General features: G+C 41.1%; 1 protein-coding gene across 4 annotated transcripts; it reads right to left on the reverse strand.

Annotated features, from left to right (window-relative positions):
• Nucleotides 1-4,509: 4,509 nt before the first annotated feature.
• On the reverse strand, nucleotides 4,510-20,658 carry RRAGC (Ras related GTP binding C). Of its 4 annotated transcripts, none has more exons than XM_054721580.1 (8): nucleotides 20,328-20,658; nucleotides 18,795-18,998; nucleotides 17,661-17,860; nucleotides 14,294-14,408; nucleotides 12,989-13,131; nucleotides 10,498-10,646; nucleotides 5,943-5,998; nucleotides 4,510-5,797 (listed from the first exon to the last, which is right to left on the reverse strand). In XM_054721580.1, exons 1-8 carry the CDS (start codon nucleotides 20,562-20,564, stop codon nucleotides 5,717-5,719), a joined length of 1,185 nt encoding a protein of 394 aa, XP_054577555.1. In that variant the 5' UTR covers nucleotides 20,565-20,658; the 3' UTR covers nucleotides 4,510-5,716. The 4 variants fall into 4 exon arrangements, 3 of the variants coding, with proteins under 3 accessions (XP_054577555.1, XP_008149380.1, XP_054577556.1); XR_008557132.1 differs by lacking the exon at nucleotides 4,510-5,797 and adding an exon at nucleotides 6,275-6,463 and having other exon boundaries at nucleotides 5,934-5,998; XM_008151158.3 differs by having other exon boundaries at nucleotides 5,710-5,998; nucleotides 20,328-20,657.
• Between the last annotated feature and the right edge of the window lie 1,519 nt (nucleotides 20,659-22,177).

The raw sequence follows: 22,177 nt of genomic DNA on the forward strand, positions 1-22,177 counted from the left end.
GTGTGGAGCATGCAGAAGGCAGCCAATCAGTGATTCTCTCTCATCATTGAGAGAGATCTGTTGTAGATGTATTCTACATCTCTCTCTCCCTCTCCCTTCCTCTCTCTTAAGTCAATAAACTTTTTAAAATTAAGTGAGCTGGGGATTGGACAACAGGAGTAAAGATTCTCCAGTGGCTTTATCTGTGGTGACTGTGCAGATATTTCACAAGAAGATTAATAAACTAAGAACTTTTATGTGAAAATAATACTGTAAGGATCTTAAAGTAGAAGTTGCAGCACTTTTAGGGCAACACATTGGTAATAACAGGCATTTGCAAGTTGGGGGTGGGGGGTGGGGAGCCTACTAGTTTCCTTCCACTCAATTCCTCATTATAACTGTCCTTTTAAACTTTTAAACAGTTCTCAGTTATATTTTAAACCGTTCTGAAGATGCACTGATGTATCTAGTTCCTTTTACACTGAAAGTTGTCTTCGCAGCACAAAGGCACAGCTGGAGACTGTGGAGAGATGATACGGCTCTAAGAAAGAAAAACAAGTGTCCATGGAAGGATAGTGGGCTGGAGCCTTTTCCTTTACATTTTAACTCTTAAGTGTGAAATGATTACAACAAAACTTATTTGAGGCAAAGAGAAGTGATGAAAGCGGATATTTTTATTCAAATATGTGGCATTTCCTTCCTTGGACGCATTTAAGAGGACATACATCTACAACAGGAAGCATAGGGAGCAAATCGTTTGCCTGCTGTAGGAATGTGGACAGAGTAGTCTTCTTAAGGCCTTTTGTAACCTGTAATCCTTGAGGTAAATGATGTCATGACCTTCATTCTATCCAACTCTTTGTTAAAAAGCTGTTAACAGATACAAAACTGAAAAATTGCAAACTGCTCCAGTTCCAATAAAATGTCTCAAATCAGCTCTGAATATTATTTCAGGGGAAATAACATCAGCAGTTCTTTGGATCTCTAAGTTAGGTGTACACTGGGGTGATACAGGCAATTTAAACTTTCTGAACAGAGTCAACAGCAGGAAACAGAAAGCTAGAAGCCATGTTTAAATGATACAACACTGCCACCTAGAGATCAAACACTACAGAATTGGTCACTACAGCCAAACCCAGGCCCTGCCTTCACAATTTAAATGAGCATGGGTTTTCTTCAACATAGGAGACACAGTGAGGAAATGCTACAGAGTAGAAAATAATATGGTTCCCCCATCACTACCTACAAGGACAGGTCCTGAGCTGAGAACAGACTCACCCATGACAAGGTTTGAAGGGGTGGAGAGTAGAGGTAGAAAAGGGGAGTGGTCAGAAGATTTTGTGAAGGATGTGGCATTTAGGCTAAGCTTAGTAGGATAATAGAATTTCTACAGACAAAGGGAAGTGGATTCCAGGCTCAAGGAACAGCCAGCATGAGCTACTAAACTCAATTGCGGAAATACATAAGCTTTACTCTATCTCACAACGAGTGCACTGAATGTTGTGTTAAAACATGTGGGGAAAATGGAATAAAAATCATATTCCCAATCCCATTGAAAAGATCTATATATATAAAACCTAAGCGACCGTTCAACCGGTAGCTATGGCACGCACTGACCACCAGGGGGCAGACGCTCAACGCACAGACATGGAAACATGGAACAGACTGATGAATCTCAGAGGGAAAGGTGGAGGGGAGAGGGCGGGAAGAGATTAACCAAAGATCTTATATGCATACGAGGGTCCCTTGGCCTGGCATGCAGGGATCAGGCTGAAACTAGCAGTCCGACATCCCCTGAGGGGTCCCAGATTGCAAGAGGGTGCAGGCCAGGCAGAGGGACCCCACCAGTGCACGAATCCATGCACCAGGCCTCTAGTTTCAGTATACTTGCATGCTGCTTGAATAGGCATTTCATAAAGGATCAAATAAATTTAGGAATATGGGATATAAACCAAGGTCAAATTCTCTATTACAGATCTTCTCAAATATTGTAGAACCTTTAATATTTGACTGTACATAGTAAATCTCCAAGAAGAGACTATAGAATGCTGTTTGCAAAATTTAACTGTCAAACTTTTCTGCAAAATATCCCATGAGTAAATCCTACTTGAGAAGCAAGGTCAATGGCAGTTTACAGATGAAGGTTCTGGAATCAAACTGCATATATTCCAATTTTAACTCCACCACTCACAAGTGAGCCTCTCTTGGACTGTTTCTCCATCTGGAAAATGGGAACATATACTTACCTCTCAAGGTATTATGAAGATTACATAAGGAAATACACATAAACCACCTAAATCATTGGTCCTTCCTTATGCTCTTTATGTCTCCCAGCTCTATGGGAGCAGTCCAGGGAAGATACTATTAACAGAAATACACTCTAGCTATGTGCAACTGCTTGCTGCTCACATTCCCTGTAAAGACTGTTCCTTTGGGGTGTCTCGGGAGGTGGAGGAACCAGGAGTGTGTAAAGTTCCTTTACTAGCTTAGATGGAGAATAATAATGGTATCCACTTTACTGGCTTAGATGGAGAATAATAATGGTATTCACTAATCTCTTTGGGATATAATTGGAAGAGCTTTCAGCATTAGCAAAACAAAACAAATAGAAAACCATAACAAAGTCCACAAATCACACACATTGCTTTCCCCAACTACAAAAGTTTGTACTATCAGAATTTTATCTTTAAAATCACTTGTTTCTGTGTATAAGCACAGAACTAAAAATGTAGAAGGTAAATTAGCAAAACTCACAAATATATTGGGGCATCATTATATGTCTGTATGTGTGTGTATGTATATATACATATACACACACATATATGTGTGCATATGTGTATGCATGTCAACATACATGAATGTGTGAGAGAGGTCGTGATGTGTGGGACAGCTGTAACACCTGGCTGCGAAAGATTTTAAAGGCTTTATTTCACCATCTGTCCCTGCTCTGAGGTAGCCTGGCACACATAAACATCCCTCGGGTGCACATCGGGCAAATCCTTAATAGTTCAATATGATTCTTCCATTCCCCTTTTCCTGAGTTGTCCCCTTTCCTCATTGACTTTATTTTCTATTTCACCTTTTCTCCTTAATCACTCTCTGAATTTATAATTTTCCATAGTAGTGGGGAAGAAATATTGCTTGGGCATCTATGTGCCATGTTACACTCATCTAGAGACATTACCTCCACTTAACCAATGGGAGCTTAAGGCTAAATGGGCTGCCAGATCTGAAGCAAAGGCCCCAGCTGGCTACCAACTAGGTCTATGACAAGGCTGGCCACCCTTGGTTTACTTATGACAGTGCACTTTAGACCTATTGCAGTGTCAACACTCTCAACAGTACCATGTCTGGAGTAATTCATATGGTCACACCATCCATAACCCTGGACAAGGCTATGTAATCCTCTGGATTTAGTTTCCATAATTTGAAAAAGAACATAGGACTTATGGTTGTTTTTCACTTTGTGACTTTTTTTTTTTAATTTAAATTCTTAACTTGATATTTAGAGAAAGGGAGGAGAGAAACATCAATGTGAGGCAAAATAGAGACTGGTTGCCTCCTGCACGCTCCCACTGGGGATCGAGCCTGTAACCCAGGTATGACCGGGAATCAAACTAGCAACCATTTGGTGCACAGGACGGCCCAACTGAGCCATATCTGCCTGGGCTATTTCTGTGATTTCTATTTCAGAGTTTCAAAACTGAACTTCTAAGGTAGCCCAATTATGGAAGTAAAGATCATTTGACTCCCCTCCCTTTTAATAAGCTAATGTATACTCTTTACTCCAAACCATTTAGACCCAGCCTAACTATATGAGCATCTATATAGATAAACATTGATTTAACTGACATATAAAAGTCAGTAATGAATATCTCAGGAACTGGAAGAAATGAATCACAAGCTGGAATCAGTACAAGTTTGTTGTTGTTGTTGTTAACCCTCACCCAAGGATATGTTTTCCATTGATTTTTAGAAAGAGTGGAAGGGAGGGGAGAGACAGAGAGAAACATTGATATGAGACACATCGATTGGTTGCCTCTGGCACACACCAACCAGGGCTGGGCATTGAGACTGCAACCGAGGTACATGCACTTGACTGGAATTGAACCCAAGACCCTCCAGTCTGCAAACCGCTGCTCTAACCACTGAGGAAAACCAGCTAGGGCAGCGCACATTTGTTATATGGCGTCCTGCTTAATTCATCTCCGTCATAGCTTGAATATAATACATCAATTATGCCAAGCCCTGGATATTCCCCATCATGAAATCTGTTGGTATAAAACACCACAAAAAACCATTTTCACCTGAGCCTAGATCTCCTATCCTAAGTAGAAACAGCCCAGGAGAGATGTCTGGACACAAGATAGGAAATTCCTGCATCAGGATAGAACTTGAAGTCCTGAAACATAGGCATGTTAACCATGTGAGGCAGCAAAGGAAAGAAAATGGATGATAAAATGACAGAGTGGGACAACCCAATGTTCTATCACCCCACCCTCTCATACCTTAGGCAAATAAAAAAACTGATTTTGGTGTAAATACATTTATTGATACCCATTTTATATAGTTCAATGAAATAATCTATAAATATAAAAGCACTTTTCTGTTGGATATCACCATGGTCCATGTAAATACTCAGCAGTCAGTCATCTGCAGGAAGCACTCCAAGTCGCACTGTTAGGTTTAAAGACCTGAATATACACATTTCATTCAACAGTGGCACGTATGTACTCAAGTGGTCCAGTGGCTTTGGAATAAATGACTACTGGGCATGTGAAGTAAAAATAATGTGTAAGTTTAAATCAACAAAAGGGTATCAACCAACAACAAAAAGAAAAAATTATGAATTAATATGCTAAGCGAAGGAAGTACCACAGGTGACACTTGGTGTCAGAATACTGAAGACGAAGAGTGTTAAACAACACATGTGCTCTCCAACGCCCAGGGGACCAGTGCCTTAGGGTCATTCATGGTCAACAAAACAGCAGTACTTAAAAGAATCTAGACAGCATAGAATAAAAGGTATGTAGCTGCTGGTATCGAGTTTAAAGAAAAATGAGTTAAATATTTCAATGACATAATGAGTTTCTCCCCTAGAAGAAGGAGATTGTGGGGAAAACAATTTTTTAAAAATTCCCTTTGTTACACTGATCATGATCATTTATCATATGTAGGAGAAAAGAACCCAGATATCTGGTACCCCAAACACCGTTGCAAAAATTTTCTTCTGTTTTAAAATATTTTCCTCAGTGCTTCCACTGCTGAACCTTGCCCTTGATCTGATGCAACATAAAGTTTTCTCATTTCTTCAGTAACAAATACAGGAATGTCCTTTGCTGCAGTCAGACCACAAGTCTTCTGAGTTAGCAGGCAAACGCATTTAAAAGGTCTTAGGTATGCAATGTCCAAAATTGAAATCTGAGAGGCAGTGTTAGAACTTAAGCAAGGCAGCATTTTTAGAGACTACTCAACTGAAAACCTAAGTGGAGCATATAAAAACTCAGTTCTATTATTTTCAACTGGTAAATGGTGGCAACATTCCATGGAAAGGATGGGTAAGCGGTGTTATCTCCAGGTCCGAAATATCCCAACCACTTAAAGTAGGACCCCAAAGAAGAGAAACACACACTTGACTTCTGTGGTCTCTAGAATTCTTGTCATTTTTGAAAAAGAAGAAATAGTAGATTCGGTTGTAGACCACTGGCTGAAGGGGTTTTCATCCAAATGAGAAACTCTACCCCTCGTCTCTAGTGGGACAGGCACCAGATTCCCACAAGTGGCAACTCCCATGTCCTGCAGCACGTGGCATCTGACCCTGGAGTGAAGAGTAAGCTGGCACAGAGCCCCGACCACTAGAATTCAGGCTAGATGGCATTTCGAGGCGTGCCATTGTGTGCCAATGCTTTCAGGCTGGGGACACTGGTCTGGTGACCACAGCCCCTGTGAGAAGTCACACCCACCTCAAAAACCTCATGAATAGCTTTTCGGAAACAATGGAAATTGTAGTCTATTAAACCTGCAAGGAGAAAAAAGAAGATCAGTCCTCCTGAATGTCAACTGTAAAGTTATCTACTAAGAAACATTTGGTGACAGAAAAAAAAAATTATATTTATTAAAAACATACATCCAGCTGAGGAATTCCCTACACTGAAAATAAAGCATATGCCCAAATTGTTAACACTGGTTACCTCTGGGGCCTGGGAGTAAACAGGTAAAAAAAATAAAAATAAAGGAGTTAGGAAGGTAAATTTACAATAAAATATAAAATGAAAATAAAATACTTTTTAATTACCGAACTTTTCCTTTTACACATCTTTGGGGCAGCTAATGAAGACTGAAGGAAACTGCTAGAATAATCGTTGGCAAACTGGTCAGAAGAGCCCTGGCGTTTGGGAGGTACCAGAGGCCCCCCAGCAGAGCTTCAGGCAGCCTGTACCCCACCTCAGGCAAGGCAGCTCCTTCTTCATGTTTCATGAACTGGCTTACAAATAAGATTTTGATCAACCAAACAGTTTTATTTTATGACAGAAATGGCTAGCTGCCCACTAAATATCCATTTTCCTTCTTTTACCTCAGAGCCAGAACCCCAATTTTATACAAGCACACTGATGCTCAGCTGAAACACTGCACTCCGCAGACCTCCCTGCAGTTATGTATGGCCACATGACCAATTCTGGCCACTGAGATAAGTGTAAGTGTGTGGGATTTCCGTGAAGTTTCCTTTAAAAAAGAAAGAGGCTATATTCTCTCCTCACCCCTGTTCCTCCTTAATGACTGGAATATGGATAAAATGGCCAGAGCTCCTGGAGCCATTCCAAACCATGATGTGACCTTGAGAATAGAAGCCAGCGCTAAGAAGGCAGAGCAGAAAGAAAAGAAATGATGCCCCCCTCAAGGACACTGGGACAGGAAGATGACACACAACAAACAAATCAAAACAATCTGGTGTCAAAGTGACTCCAAACGTGAACAAGCCCAAAGGAGGGAAAGCAAAGTGCAGGGCAAAAGCAGCCAATGAAACTTCAGAGATGAAGCAGCACTTTGGGGAAACCAGTAAGATTTCATTAGGCAGGAAACAGGAGCAAAATTATAAGACAACAGCAGGAAACTGGCAATCAGAACACAGCACAGGTGAAAGATGGGGAAGAAACTAGTCTGACTGGAGAGAGGAGCAGAGAATTCTTGGTAGAAAGTACTGAGAATCAAGTCTAAATAAGTAGGTTAGAGCCAAATTAAGAAGGTCCTTCAGAGGCAGAAAAAAAACTAGAAAAGTTTCGATAAGTTCAACTACATTAAAATTTACTTCTATGCAAATGGTAAAATAAAATTAACAGTTGTGAAATTAACAGTTGTGAAATGTTGAACACTGGTCTGATATTTGATATTATGAAATCATTATTAATTTGTTTACATGTATTAACAGTAATACTGTTATGTTAGAAAAGAATACTACCTCTTAGAGATATCTGCTGAAATCTATACAAAGTGATTTGATGTCAGGTATCTGCTTCAAAATAATCTAGTAGAGAAAGAAGTAGAGAGATGAAATAAGATTGGCTTTAATTTTGATAATGTTGAATCTGGGTGACAGATTAAAAAGGGTTCATTACATGATTTTCTCTACTTTTTTTAATATGTTTGACAGTTTTCACAAAAAAAAGAGTAAAAAAAACATTTCATTGGGAAAAGGATATACAGAAAACAAGAGTGACCCTATGTTGATGATTACTGAAGCAGGGAGATGGGTACATGAAGAGTCATTGTGCTGGTCTACTTTTGTGTATATCTGAAAATTTCCATAACCAAGAGTTTTAAAAAATTTAAACAGAATGGAGAAAAATAAAGAAATCCTAAGAAGCACAAAAAAGATCAGTACAAAAAAGCAAAGGAATGAGAAGAGGTAAATCACCAAAGAAGAAACCTGATCAGGCATAAAAAGGTAATTAATTGCTTGCCCTAACTAGTGAAAGGAGTAAAAATTAGAGCCAAATGAGATGTTATTTCACACCTACCAGACTGATAGTGACTAAACAGTCTAACAACATCAAGTATTACCAAGGACATAAAGCGACAAGAACTACCACACAATGCTAACGGGTGAAAGTGGTAAAACCACTTTGGAGGGCAATGTCTTATAAAGACGCTGTTCTGGCCCGGCCGTCACGGCTCAGTGGCTGATTGATACAGGAGGTCACGGTTGGATTCCGTCAGTGCACATGCCGGGTTGCAGGCTCAATCCCTGGTAGGGGGCCTGCAGGAGGCAGCCGATCAATGATATTTCTCTCTCATTACTGATGTTTCTCTCTAGTCTTCTCCCTTCCTCTAAAATTAATAAAATATTTTTTTTAAATGAGTGAACTCAATAGAGCTGTATGTTATCAATATGGATAAATCTCAAAAACAATTTTGCAGAAACACTATTTACATTTTTACATCATTTATACTCTATACTGTTTATAGATAGATGTGAAGTAAACAAATAAATCATGCATGGGAAAAATAAAACACTACAAGTGCAAAGGAGGGGTTTTCAATTGAGAAGTAACACAGAAGACACACAGGGCATACATGCATTTGTCATGTGTTACTTCTTAAGCTCAAAGAAATACAAACATTTTTATTTTATCCAAAAAGTTACACATATCTGAAATAATTCATTAATATTAACATTAATGAAAAAATAGTAATCATTTAATATTAATTAACATTAAAATCTCAGGGAGAAGAGCAGGGACTTGTTGCAGTGAATAATAGCTATTATAGATCCATAAGTAATAACATAAGTAATTTTCTGAATTCTAGTCTTCCTCTGGAATAAAAGATGATACATACCAAGCCTTCTATATATGTCCAGAAGTGGGCAAAGGTAGGTTTATAGTTATTCATATAAAAATAATACAACTAATAAATAATGATACAAGAATATAATTCTCTCTCCCTATCCCTTCCTCTCTGAAATCAATAAAAATATATTAAAAATAATAATACAAGAATACAACTCTTTCATGTACTCACAACTGTAAACCTACTTTTGCCCACCCCTGTATATGTTGAATGCATAATCTCAAGTACGAAGTTGCTGCAGCACCATAAGCCTAGAGGAATGAGGTCTTATGACAGTGGAAATAAAAAGATAACCGCCCTAGCCAGTTTGGCTCAGTGGATAGCGCATCAGACTGTGGACTGAAGGGTCCCGGGTTTGATTCTTGTCAAGGGACTTGTCCAGGTTTTGGGTTTGAACCCCAGTGGGGGGAGGGGGGAGGGGGGGTGCAGGAGGCAGCCTATCAATGATTCTCTCTCCCTCTCCCTTCCTCTCTGAAATCAATAAAAATATATTAAAATAATAATAATAAAATAAAAAGAAAATCCAAGAAACAGTGCCAAGAAACAAATAAGATTTGGTGAAAATTCAATGTAAGCCATACAGGAAAAGACTGGAAAAAAAGAGAACAATGAATGCCCTCTTATCTGCAAGAGCCCCTTCAGCAATACCACCACACAAGATAGCTAAGCTTGGACACCAAAAAAAATGTCAAAACTAATAACAGAAGTAGGGTGCCAGGAAGGCCATGAAACAAAGGGGAAGTGTTCAAGAGTTTTTGACACCTGGGTAAGACAATAATCAAATATTTAAATGTAGGTGTCTTACTAATAGCAGCTCCAAACATGGGACAGGGACGTGGGCCCATATCAGAGCTGCAGATGTGAATTTTCCAACCAACCACATAGAGAAGATTAATGAAGCCATGGCTTGGATGAGCGGACCTGGAGAATAAAAGAAGTAAGCAGAAAGACTTGACTCTGAGGAACAACTCAAGAAAAAGAAAAACAGAAGAAACAGGAGAGGTCCTCAGAGAAACAAATACATAAAACAACCCATAGGTTCAGCTTTAGGAAAGCAGAGAGAGAAGAAAGCTTCAAGGTTGGAGAGGCTTCAGAAGGCCGAAGAAGCTGCAGATGAGAAAAGGCCACTGGCAGCAAGGAGGTAACCTGGTACCTGGCTCAGGAAGAAGCCAAACGGCAGGCAGTTGGGTAATGAAAAGATCTGAAGTAAAAGACTGGAATAAAAATCTTGATTTAATATAGAAGATCAAACGAAGGAAGGATTAAGTCTGACTATATATGGAAGGGAAGGGAGAAAAGTAGTTTGAGCTTTTAATCATCTAACACAGTGATTTTCAACCTTTTTCATCTCATGGCACACATAAACTAGTTACTAAAATTCTGCAGCACACCAAAAAATATATATTTCCCCTATCTGAAAAAATACATAGGTATAATTATGATTCATTCACACAAGACAGCTACCGTTGGCGGTTGTCATTTTTTTATTTGACAATCTAAGGGAAGGTCAGTGCCCTAAGTAGTCAGTACTGCATGTTTTAAAAATCCTTGCGGCACACCTGTTAAAAATCACAGGTCTAACACTGCAGTATTATTTTCTCATTTTCAAGAACCTAAGAAATTATAACAAGAGATCTTAACATAAAAACAGCATTTTAAAAATGTCATTACCTTTTCGTTCAAAACTTTCTTCCCTAAGAATGCAAACCAGTGCCAAAAATTTAGTCACTTCCTTTAAATAAAGGACAGTTGTATTATTCAGCTTGATAATTGCCATAGATTCTTTGTCATAAGCACTTCCACTGCCATCTTCCTTTAACCTGTTTTAAAAGAAAGTATTGTTCATTACCGGGTTCCCAACGAAGTATTTTGTCACATTTCATTTGCACAATGACATGTCTTTCCACCCAGTTTCCCAAATGTGTTTTGAGAAAGAAGAATACTGGCTTAAATATATTGCACAGAAGTTTCTCGTTTAGGTGTATAGGGTTCCCAGACCTTGATGCAGCATCCCATGCGTTCACACCTTCATCTTGTTTACCTAAAATGCATGGAATACAGCAGTTTAGGTAAATTTTCCCTCATGCTAATCTGTACTGACAAAGTCTGCAAATAAAGGACCAAAATATGAAAACTGCCACTAGTGAAAAAAGAGTAAGGAAAAAAAACTAAAATAGCCAAAACCGGTTTGGCTCAGTGGATAGAGCGTCGGTCTGCGGACTGAAAGGTCCCAGGTTCGATTCCGGTCAAGGGCATGTACCTTGGTTGCGGGCACATCCCTGGTAGGGGGTGTGCAGGAGGCAGCTGGTCGATGTTTCTCTCTCATCGATGTTTCTAACTCTCTATCCCTCTCCCTTCCTCTCAGTAAAAAATCAATAAAATATATTTAAAAAAAAAATAGTCTATCAAAGATACTGTGGAATCCTGATGCCTATAAAGTGAGTCTTGGAAAGAGGGAAAGAGAAACATCGATGTGATAGCAAAACATCAATCTGCTGTCTCCTGCATGCCCCATACCAGGGAATAAGTCCACAGCCGGGCATGCGCCCTGACCAAGAATCAAACTGGCAACCTTTCGGTGCACGGGACAATACCCAACCAACTGAGGCACATCAGCCAGGGCTAGTCATCAATTTTTTAAAATTAGAAATGGAAACATGAAACCTTACTGAATAATATAAACAGACATCTCATTTCATTATGGAAAGAATCAAAACAAAGGAGAGCATGTAATCACAAAAGTGAAAAATAGAAATGGAAGACAAGAAGAGACAAGCACAGGTGAGACAAATGCATTTTCCTACTCAGAGGCAGTTGGAGAAAGACACTGACAAATTAGGCAGAAAGACCAAGGTCAAGGGTAGGAACAGAGAAATGAAAGAGGAGTTTAGATGGAGCAGAGATCAAGATACAGAACACAGGTATCAGAAAGCAAAGGCAATGTTATAGCATCAGAAAGTGTGTTGGGAGTGCTGGTGTTAACATATTAGGGCAGCGATTTTCAAACTTTTTCATTTCATGTCACACAGAAACTAATTACTAAAATTCTGCAGTACACCAAAAAATGTATTATATTTTTTGACGATCTGACAATAAAAAAAAAAAAAGGTATAATTTTGATTCATTCACACCGGATGGCTGTTGTGGTACTGGCTGTTATCGTGGGTTTTTTTTTCACTTGACAATCAGAGGGAAAAGAGGTGAGTGCCCCTGACTAAACCATCAGGTATTACACATTCTAAAATTTTTGCAGCCTGGCCAGCGTAGCTCAATGGATGAGGGTCGACCTATGAACCAGGAGATCACAGTTCAATTTCCGGTCAGGGCACATGCCTAGGTTGTAGGCTTGATCCCCAGTAGGGGCCATGCAGTAGGCAGCTGATCAATGATTCTCTCATCATTGATGTTTCTATCTCTTTCTCCCTCTCCATTCCTCTCTGAAATCAATAAAAATATATTTTTTAAATAAAATAAAAATTTTTGCAGCCATCAGTGTGCCTGCCACAGCACACCTGGTGAAAATCACTGTATTAGGGAATCAGGGCTATCAGAGGCAACAGAGGTTTTTGGCTTTTAAAATACCAGTAATTCACCAGTTTTCACTCATCCCTCTGGAATAATGTACAAAATCACATCTTTACTGGCTTTTATACATTTCTATATAGTTTGGTGAATTTACATAAAGGAAGAGTTTGTAATTTAGAGATTTACTTTTACAGAAACTCAGATATATAGGTCAAATTTTTATATGTATAAATCCTTCTGACATTCAAAATTCCAACTTCCTTAAGGATCCCTCATTCCACAAAGCCTAAGGTTAAATTAGGAACGTTACTCAAAATGTTTTAAATAAATTAATCTAGTTTTTTTTTTATCTAGCTAAGTTCCCTAAATGAGAAGACGCAGTGCAAAACCCCTCAAATAACGGCCGGAGGAAGTCTGGCCCCAGTCACACTTTTTCAACCATTCTTGTTCATTCTCTCTGAAGAAGTAAAATCCAGCAGCCCACCTACTGAGAAATCATGCTCCAAGCTGCAGCACTATGGTCAGAACGAGTCCACTTCAGACAATACTAGCTGGAGGCCTCACAAATTAATCCCCCTGACAAATCAAACTAGTAGTTTTCCACCGGAGATCTTACAGAAATATGTACATAACTTACCCATATATACAAGACACATCAATTACAACATCAATCATGTCACAGCAAAGTTCATAAGATTGCATATCCACAGGAGAACTGTCTGTTGCAATGTAGATTTTGCTGACAACATCAAAGAGAAAAGCTTTTTCAATACCTGAATTCTTGGAAAAACAAAATGGAGGAAGTGTTCAGTTTTTTTTAAGAATTACAATTTGCAACTTATCAAAGATCTTGAATTATTGATGAACTCTCCAAGGACATTTTTAATGACATAACTCAATTCCAAAATAACTAAATAGTACTGGGGAAAGTGGCACTTCTGTTATCCAAGAATAAAAGTGAACTTATTTCTCTGCTGACTTACTGACCTCATCGCATCAGTCAGTCAAGTTTGTTTTCTCTCTCTCCTTTTCACTTGAATGAATTATTTTCTAAGACATCATAAATAAAATTAACAAAACAAAGAAATCCTCCAAAAATCAAGCCATGCTACATTTTCAATAACCCTTTCTGGTTACAATAATCAGTCTCTGATCTGAACGACCCTGCCACCAGAAAGGCTGTACATGACCATTAGCAAAACATAAAATATTAGTTATATCAGATGTCAACATCTAACATAACCCAAAAGCCCAAAAGAACTCGAGATCACTACACACTGAGCCCTTCAAAGTAATGTTTAGAAAATATAACGAAAAATACTAAGTTTATTAGAGGGATATCCTTTTTTTTTATTTACTAAATTGATTGGGGTGACACTGAGGGTGACATTAGTCAACATGAACATATAGATTACAGGAGTGGATGTCTATGTTACAAGATCTGTATATTGCACCATGTGCCCACCACCCAAAGTCGAATTTTCTCCTGTCACCTCATATTAGGACCCCCTTCTATCTCCACCCCCTTTAAGCTGGATCCTCAAAATACGTGAATGTAAAATGATACTAAGGTTAGCAAGAAAACGAAAAGATCAATTTTTCAATGCGACCTCCGTTAATGCAGAGAAATAAACTAAGCCAAATTCCCAAAACCCAGTCTTTTCCAGTTACTTGTTTCAGGAAACAGACATCATGAAGATATTTTTTAATTTAAAAAGCATGAGGAAATTTTTCATCAATTCATTTTAAGATAAAAAGGGTAAGTTCTAAGGAAAGAACTCAGAAAATAACTCAAGCCATTTTTAATGTTTTTATTTGTTATCTATTAAGTGCGTCGTTAGTCTTTCAACTCGATTCAAGCCATTTTTTGGAGAATTTGATAATACAAATATGTTCAATGAAAATGAAATCAAAACTATAGTGAATTAAATAGCTCACTTACTGATATAAAAATATTTAATAGGTTTTCCAAAGTCGGCAGTTGTGGAATGAGTTTCTGTACCACCTTACTAAAGGCTTCAAATATTGAATGGTCATAGATACTAGTCAAATAAAAGCTGAAAAACAATACAGTTTGATTAATTTGAAAAATCTCAAGTTTGGTAACAATGATCATAATACACAAAATTTCAAGTTACTTAACATTTTATTTCAGTAAATTCAAATAAAAGCTTTTTATCTTGTCCACCATTCCCATAGTTCAAGATGACAAATGCAGTGTCCCCACCTGCATCCATCCCCTTTATTGCATTTATACACAAGGCATTTGAGGTACTACCCAGGAAAGCATTTTAAGATGCAGAAACTTGAATATTCACCTAAGCCCTTGCAATTTGATCCACAAAGCTTAGTTTCTTAAGCTCATAATTGACAAAAGTCAAGAGAAAGCTTAGAGGAGATAGGTGACATTTAGCAAATCCTATATAATAAAAGCCTAGGTGGCGTCGCAAGACATCATCACAAGATGGCCGCCACAAATGGTCACCACAAGATGCCAGCAGGGGAGGTCAGTTGTGGACGATCAGGCCAGCAGGCGAGGGCAGTTGGGAGCAAACAGGCCAGTAGGGGAGGACAGTTGTGGGCCATCAGGCCGGCAGGGGAGGGGGACCAGGCTGGCAGGGAGGGCAGTTGGGGGCGACCAAGTCAGCAGGGGAGGGCAGTTAGGTGCGACCAGGCCGGCTGGGTAGGGCAGTTGGGGGCGAGATCAGACCAGCAGGGGAGGGAAGTTGGGGGCAACCAGGCCTGCTGAGGAGGGTAGTTGGGGGTGAGATCAGGCCAGCAGGGGAGGGCAGTTGGGGGTGGTCAGGCCGGCAGGGGAGAAGTTAGGCATCAATCAGGCTGGCAGGGGAGCAGTTAGGGGGCGATCAGGCAGGCAGGCAGGCGAGCGGTTAGGAGCCAGCAGTCCCAGATGGTGAGGGATGTTCTGTGGGATCGGGCCTAAACCGGCAGTTGGACATCCCCCAAGGGGTCCCAGATTGGAGAGGGTGCAGGCCGGGCTGAGGGACACCCCCACGGGCATAAATTTCATGCACCAGGCCTCTAGTAAGTATATAATTCAGGACTCGACCAAAATGTCACCTCCTCAGAAAGTTCTTTCCTGATCCCCCTACCTAAAATAGTACCTGTGCACCACTGCTTTCCCTAATTTTTCTTCAAGGCACTGACAAGAACTTAAAATTACACTATACATTTATTTATAAGTGCTTTTGAGCTGTCTCATTCATCAGAATGTAAGCTCCATGAGGATAGAGATTTTGTCAGCTGCAAGCCCACTGCCCTAAACAGTGCTCATGGATATCTGAATAAATAAATGGATACAACTGATGCTTAGAAAGTATGTAAGTAACATATTAGGAAGGATGGCAGCTGGGGCCTCAGAGAGAATGGAAGCCTAAAAGGATGTGCGGTGGAGAAGTAACATCTATAAATTTAGTGAAACACATATTTGAGAGTGAGAGAGAGATGCCTTTAACAATTTAAACAGTGTGGACAATCCTACCTGCTTTTTCACTCAGTGAGTATAATCTTCATTATAGAGTTGTATCCATGACACATTTATAAGTACATACTGCAAAGCCAGAAACACAGAACTGCGTGTATCATACTTGACAGGTAATTTAAAGATACTTTCAAGGAGCTGACCTAAGAGCTTAACAAGATGGGGTTCTACTCTTGACGTGAGAGCAATGGAATAGGTGAGGCCAAGATGACCCCCCCAAAGGCAATGAAGACACAGAATATTTTAGTGTTTCCTTTAGTCAAAAAGATTAGCAATGTGAGAAGGTCCTGCAGGGGCAGTGAGGCTTGGAGGTGGACAGGGACAGGGAGAACAGGGCATTTTAGACCGCCAAGTTTCTGGAAACCAGAAATCAAATGGTGCCTCATCCACAAGCCTGCAAGTAATTATTAAAAGCTTGATGCAGAATTGTGAGGTTAACAAGGCCTAGAGCCCTATAAAGCACTGGGGAAAGGGATAGTATGTACCACTTGGATGGGATGCTCTGTAAAGGGACACAGCCATGGTGTAGAGCAGTGGTCGGCAAACTCATTAGTCAACAGAGCCAAATATCAACAGTACAACGATTGATATTTGAGAGCCAAAAACCGACTTCTGCGCATGGGCCACGAAGTTTCAATCGCACTGTACATGCGCGCCCGCACGTGGTATTTTGTGGAAGAGCCACACTCAAGGGGCCAAAGAGCCGCATGTGGCTCGCGAGCCGCAGTTAGCCAACCACTGGTGTAGAAGATTAGGATTCCTATGGGCATTGGGGAACACAAAACAATCATGGCTTAAAATCCACTATTAATAGTGGATTCCCAAAAAATGATTGGGGAGACTGTCACTTTCTCTTACAAATATTGTTTATTTTTTAAATACATAAATTACTTATAAATATTTAAAATTTTTAATCTAGGTAAACTAGAGCTCAATGAGATTTTTCTATAAGATTTTCTAGAAGAAGAACTGAAAGACCCTGGAGTCTGAGGCCCTAGTGAGTATTTCAGGACAGGGGTGGCTTGAGCCCATAAGGAAGTCACTGTAACAGACCAAGGATAAGGAAATAGCGACACTTGAATCTCTCCCCTGCTTCCCGTTTAAGCTGCTTATAACAGCAGCTGTTTATATCATCGAGAGGACATTTTCTTGGGAACTTTTTATTACTCATTTCTACCTATAGCACAAAAAATGTTAATAATTTCTTAATGGTCTTTAATTAAGAATCAGCAGTTCTTCAAACTTAATTACAGCCCTAAGCAGATTTATAGGATTAACCCACCTAATCCAAACCTTAGTTTCATAAAAGCATACAGTGTTTTAAAAAATATGAACAAGATACATTAGAGTCCACACTTGAATGTATAAAAGGCTCTTCTACTAAGAAAAATACTGTAAAAACTCAAGCTACAGAGATCTATAGCAAATGTGACAGAGAGTCCTTGAACTGCGGTAAGACGAAAAAAAAAAAGAGAGAGATGAAACCAAGAGAAGGGAGTCCCAAAACAGTTTTATGCCATGAGGAAAAAGCCTGACTCTAGTCTCTTGGGATGAATCTGTAAAAGAAAGACTTCACATGACTTCAACCTCCAGGAAAATGCAAAAAAAAAAAGAAAAAAGAGGGAAAGTAACTTCTCAATAACATCAGGTTCCCAAAACTGCTTAAATTCAACCAAGAAAAGATCAAAAACATTATAGAATTGGGGAGGATATACTGGTAACAGAAAGCTTTGTGTCTGTAATGACAGAGATGGGAATACACTGACACATTTTTCAGGACTCCCAGATCAAACACACATGTTGTTGTTACCTAAGGTGGAGTTTTTCTAGCCCAGCATCTGCAAGGTCATCATTGGCCCTTTGATGAATGTCCCTCTGTGTTTCTATTTTGTGATCATCAGACAGACCATCAACTTTGTGAATAAAAACCTCAAAATTCATGTCTGGGTTAACTTTGTAGGCTTTAGAAACAGTAATGTGAAGTCTTGTTAAAGCCTCCATGTAGTCATCCTGTAAGTCAGAAAAAAATAGTTTTTTTAAAAGAAATCTTATAAAAGTCAAGTAATGAGTTAAGAAAGCCTCAAAACACCTCTTTCCCCAACCATAGAAAATATATTATCCTAACTATTCATACTCAAAACTTTACCACTCAATAGATCTTTAATCTAAGATTAAAAAATTCAATTACCAAGTAAATGTTGTCATTTTTGATACTGATAATATAAGGAAATAAAAAAGGAAATGGACATTTCTTCTCAATAGACTTTTTAAAGTAATCCCAGCTCTGCCAATTATTAGATGTATGACTTTAAGCAGGTTGCTTAAAGACCGTGGTCTCAGTTTACTCATCCATAAAACTGGAACTACAGCACATTCCTCCGAGTATGTAAACGATAAATCAGGTCTGCGAAAGCACCCATTCCACAGCCTGTCACGCAGAAAGCACTCCTCACTAATGCCCTCCTATAAAAAGCAAGCTTCTTAAGGGGAGACATGTCCCATTTTCTGAGGGCCCACCACTGCCAGCCCCTTAATAAATGCTTGTTATGCTAAACTCAATTGGGACAATTAAGGAAACTACTCACTTTAATATTTCTCAGTTCCCATATTCTTACATTATGGGCACTGATGAGATCTTTTCAGTGAGTGACATCATTATTGCAGTAATTAATGAAGTACAGCAATATCTACTATTAACAAATAAAAGTGGAAAACTGCTCATGAACTAGAACTCAAGGATATAAACCACATCTCCTAATCATCTGCTATTCTGGACTGTGCTTGCTCCCAAAGCACCTTCACACTTGCATCTCTTGTACTGCTAGGAATCTACTGGCAAAAAAATAAGCAGCAAGAAGCACATGACAAAGAAGATAAACCACTCTGCCTTGTTTCTGCATCTTTTGCCACCAGAGAAGAGAAATAAACAATTATTCCCAACTACCTGTGCATCAATGACATATATCAATGCTCCTGTTCCCCTGAAGATCATCTCGTAGTCAAAAGTTGGGTCAAAAAAGTCCATTTGCCCAGGAAAATCCCATATTTGGAAATTCACAAAGGAACTATTAGAAATGTCATCTTTATAAATCTTGTTGGTACTTTCCAAAAAGAGGGTTTCGTTGGGTGACATTTTATGAAACACCACCTGTTAAAAGAAAGACAATTTTGTGACTATTCAACTTTGTATCAAAAGTTAAAAAATCTACCCTGAATTAACATAATTTAAAGAACCTGATCCCCACTTATTGGAATGCCTACATTAGGCTCTAAGATAGTCAGAAATGGAAAATGACAGAACCCTGCCCTCACTGAGTTTGCAGTCCTGTGGAAGAAATAAAACAAAGACAGTAATTATACCAAGTAGAAAGTGATATATGCGGGATACCGGAGTAATAGACAGGGAAAACCCATGAGAAAAGAAATGGTAAAGACAATTGTTAAGAATCACAATAATCGCAATCCATACAACTCTAACCCAAAACTAATTTGCCTTTCACTGTTATTTTCTAAAAGAGGAAAATGGACAGTCACTCCCAAGATTTAGTCAGTAATACGTATTAATACGAAAAGGATTAAGATTGGTTTGCTAAATACCTACCATAAATGCACCCTGATTTTGCTGTAGAGGTGGAAAACAAGCAATCCAGTAAATTGGGAAGATGACTACTTTTCAAAAACAAATGTCTGCAAATTATCACAGAAAGGTTTATTTTGGATAGACCTTTGCAACCGAGTGGAAAGGGCAAAAGAGCAGGTACCTGGCCTTTTACGACCAGGTCACCGTGCCTCTCTGGACTTCCCTTAGGAAAAAGTGCACAGCCCTCCCTTCGTCCTGACAGATCCTAAGTGGAAGCAAACGCACTGGCAAAGGCCTGCAAATATTCCTAACCACGCAGTCAGGGGCAATCCCACCAGCAATTATACCCGCCAAGCCACAGGTACTAAAATAAGTGGAATAACAGCCCCCAATGTTACAGTAAGATAGCCTTCGTGTTAGTAACAAGAGCAAAACAATGGCCGTGACTCAATCGCAACTCTTTCTGACGCTGCTCCCTGGGGCTCACCTGGGAAGCCCTGCAAACTCAGGTCACCTGGAGTGAGTGGAAGACACAAAAACGGGGAGGGGAGGGAGTCCGCGAAGTTCTCCAAGTGGAACTGGGGAGGAGGTCAGTTTCGTGAAAGGCGCAGGGGCCGGTTCCCAGGAGGCGGAGGTCCCAGGCGGTGCCACGGGCACCTGCCTCCCGCCAGCCAGTTTCGCCCGCGGGACGCACTCGGCCTCAGCAGACTGGGGCGTGGACTCACAGACCGGGGTCCTCGCGCGGGCCGCGCCGGGGTCTCTGCTCCTCAGAGGAAACGTGCGGTGGGACAGCCCTGCGGCCAGCCCGGCCGCCGCCCTCTTCGGGGGGCCTCTCCCGCGCGGCGGCCACCCGCGTCCCCGGGGAGGGGCGCAGGGACGCGGCGCGGCCCCACTCACCTTCTGGATGGAGGACTTGCCGCTGCGCCGGAGCCCCATGAGCAGAATCCTCGGCTTGGAGCTGTCAGCGCCCCCCGGGCCACAGCCTCCGCCAGCCCCCGCCCCAACCCCGCCGCCCGCAACTGCCGCCTCCTCTTCCTCCTCCTCCACGCCGTAGCCGAAGTCCTTCGGGAACGAATCCGCCGCGCCGTAACTGCCGGCAAGGGGCGTCTCTTCCGCCCCGTACTGCAGGGACATGGTGCTAGGCCGCCGACACCCGCGCCCTGACAGGCCAGGCCAGGCCAGGCCAAGCCAGGCCGCCGCCTCCCCAGTACCCCGCCGCCGCCGCCGCCCCCGGCAGCCGCCACCGCCGTGCGGCCCGCCCCCCCCCTCCCGGCCCTCATTGGCTCCGCTCCGAGGCCGGCCGCTCATTGGCTGCACACGCTGCCATTCGGGAGCAGCAGGGTAGGTGGTGCCCATCACGTGCCCGGAATCACCTGACTCCCTGACTCGGAACAGAGGAGGGGGGAGGAGGAGTCACGAGGAGGGTGGCCCCGCCGGCCGAGCCTTCTGCTCTCCGCCCCAGCCCGCACCTCGTCCTGCCCAGCCACGCACAGTGTTCCTCACCGCTCTCCTGGCTTCCTTGGAGCTCCGGAGGCCGTCGCAACGAGAGATGCTCTTTGGGCATTTGGAAGGATTGATTGTCCCTCCGGTACAATTGTACTCGCCCAAACCAACATGGATTGATGTCTGCGAAGTCCTGGGACACAAAACTGGAACCGACCCTGACCCTGCCTGCTTCCCTCCAGTTGTTCGAAGATTAACAGCGTAAGTAGTCTCGGTACGAGATACGAGTGGGAAGGTCAAAGATACAGACTATAACGCTCGGGAGTTGAGAGGGTGAGAAAGTCTACAAGAAGCTGTTGTCTGAGCTGGTCGTTGGATGGATTGGTTGGGAAATGCAAAGGTATGGAGGAGGAGCCGTTCAGTTTGAGGGCAAACCTCAAACAAGGCAGTCCTGAGAGTGTATTCTAGTCTAGTTCATTCCAGCAGGGAGAACATCTTTCTTCAGCGAATCACTGACAGAGGATACTGCTGCCACTTCAAACTCAACATGACTCAATTTCCCCTCCTTCCCACCTAGTCAAAACCTACTCCAGGAATTCCATCCCCCTAGAGAACATTGCATCCCCCGACAGAGACCAAAGGAATACACAATGAAAGCAGATCAAGGTAAATGCTATCACCAAACGTTTCGAGAAAGCTGGAGGAATTTTCACCCTTGACTGTCAGGTTTTAGAATTGGACAGCTGAGAAAAGAGGATCTTCCTCTTAAAGTGGGGATGGTGGTGGTGGTACTGGTCTTCCAAGTTATGAAGGGAAAGCATGTTCATGCAGGTCTGGGACTTGGTTCTGTCTGAATCTAGAAGTTACAGGTAGGACACATCTTTAGAGATCTAGTCCAACTCTCACCTAAAGAGGATCCACTATACAGCATCTGATGGACATACAGCATAACTTCAGTAGTTTCAAGAAAGAGTTCACTATCTCAAAACAGAGCCATTTCCACTTTAGTAAAACTTTAAGATTCTCTTTTTCAGCCAAAAAAAAAAAAAAATCATACTCCCTGAGCTTATAGTTGAACACAGGAGTAGTCTTCTCTTTCATGACACCCTTGATTGCAGTCTTTGTTATCCACTAAATCTTTTCTTGGCTCCACATTAAACATACTCAGTTTCTTCAACCATTCCTTCAGTGATGCCCAGTAGAACATTCTATGATGACAGAATTGTTCTAATCTGTACTGGTCAATATAGTAGCCAATGTGGATTGAGCACTTGAAATGTTGCTAGTGTGACTAAGGAACTGCA

Source organism: Eptesicus fuscus, chromosome 9 (genome assembly GCF_027574615.1).
Source record: "Eptesicus fuscus isolate TK198812 chromosome 9, DD_ASM_mEF_20220401, whole genome shotgun sequence".
Classification (NCBI taxonomy): Eukaryota; Metazoa; Chordata; class Mammalia; order Chiroptera; family Vespertilionidae; genus Eptesicus; species Eptesicus fuscus.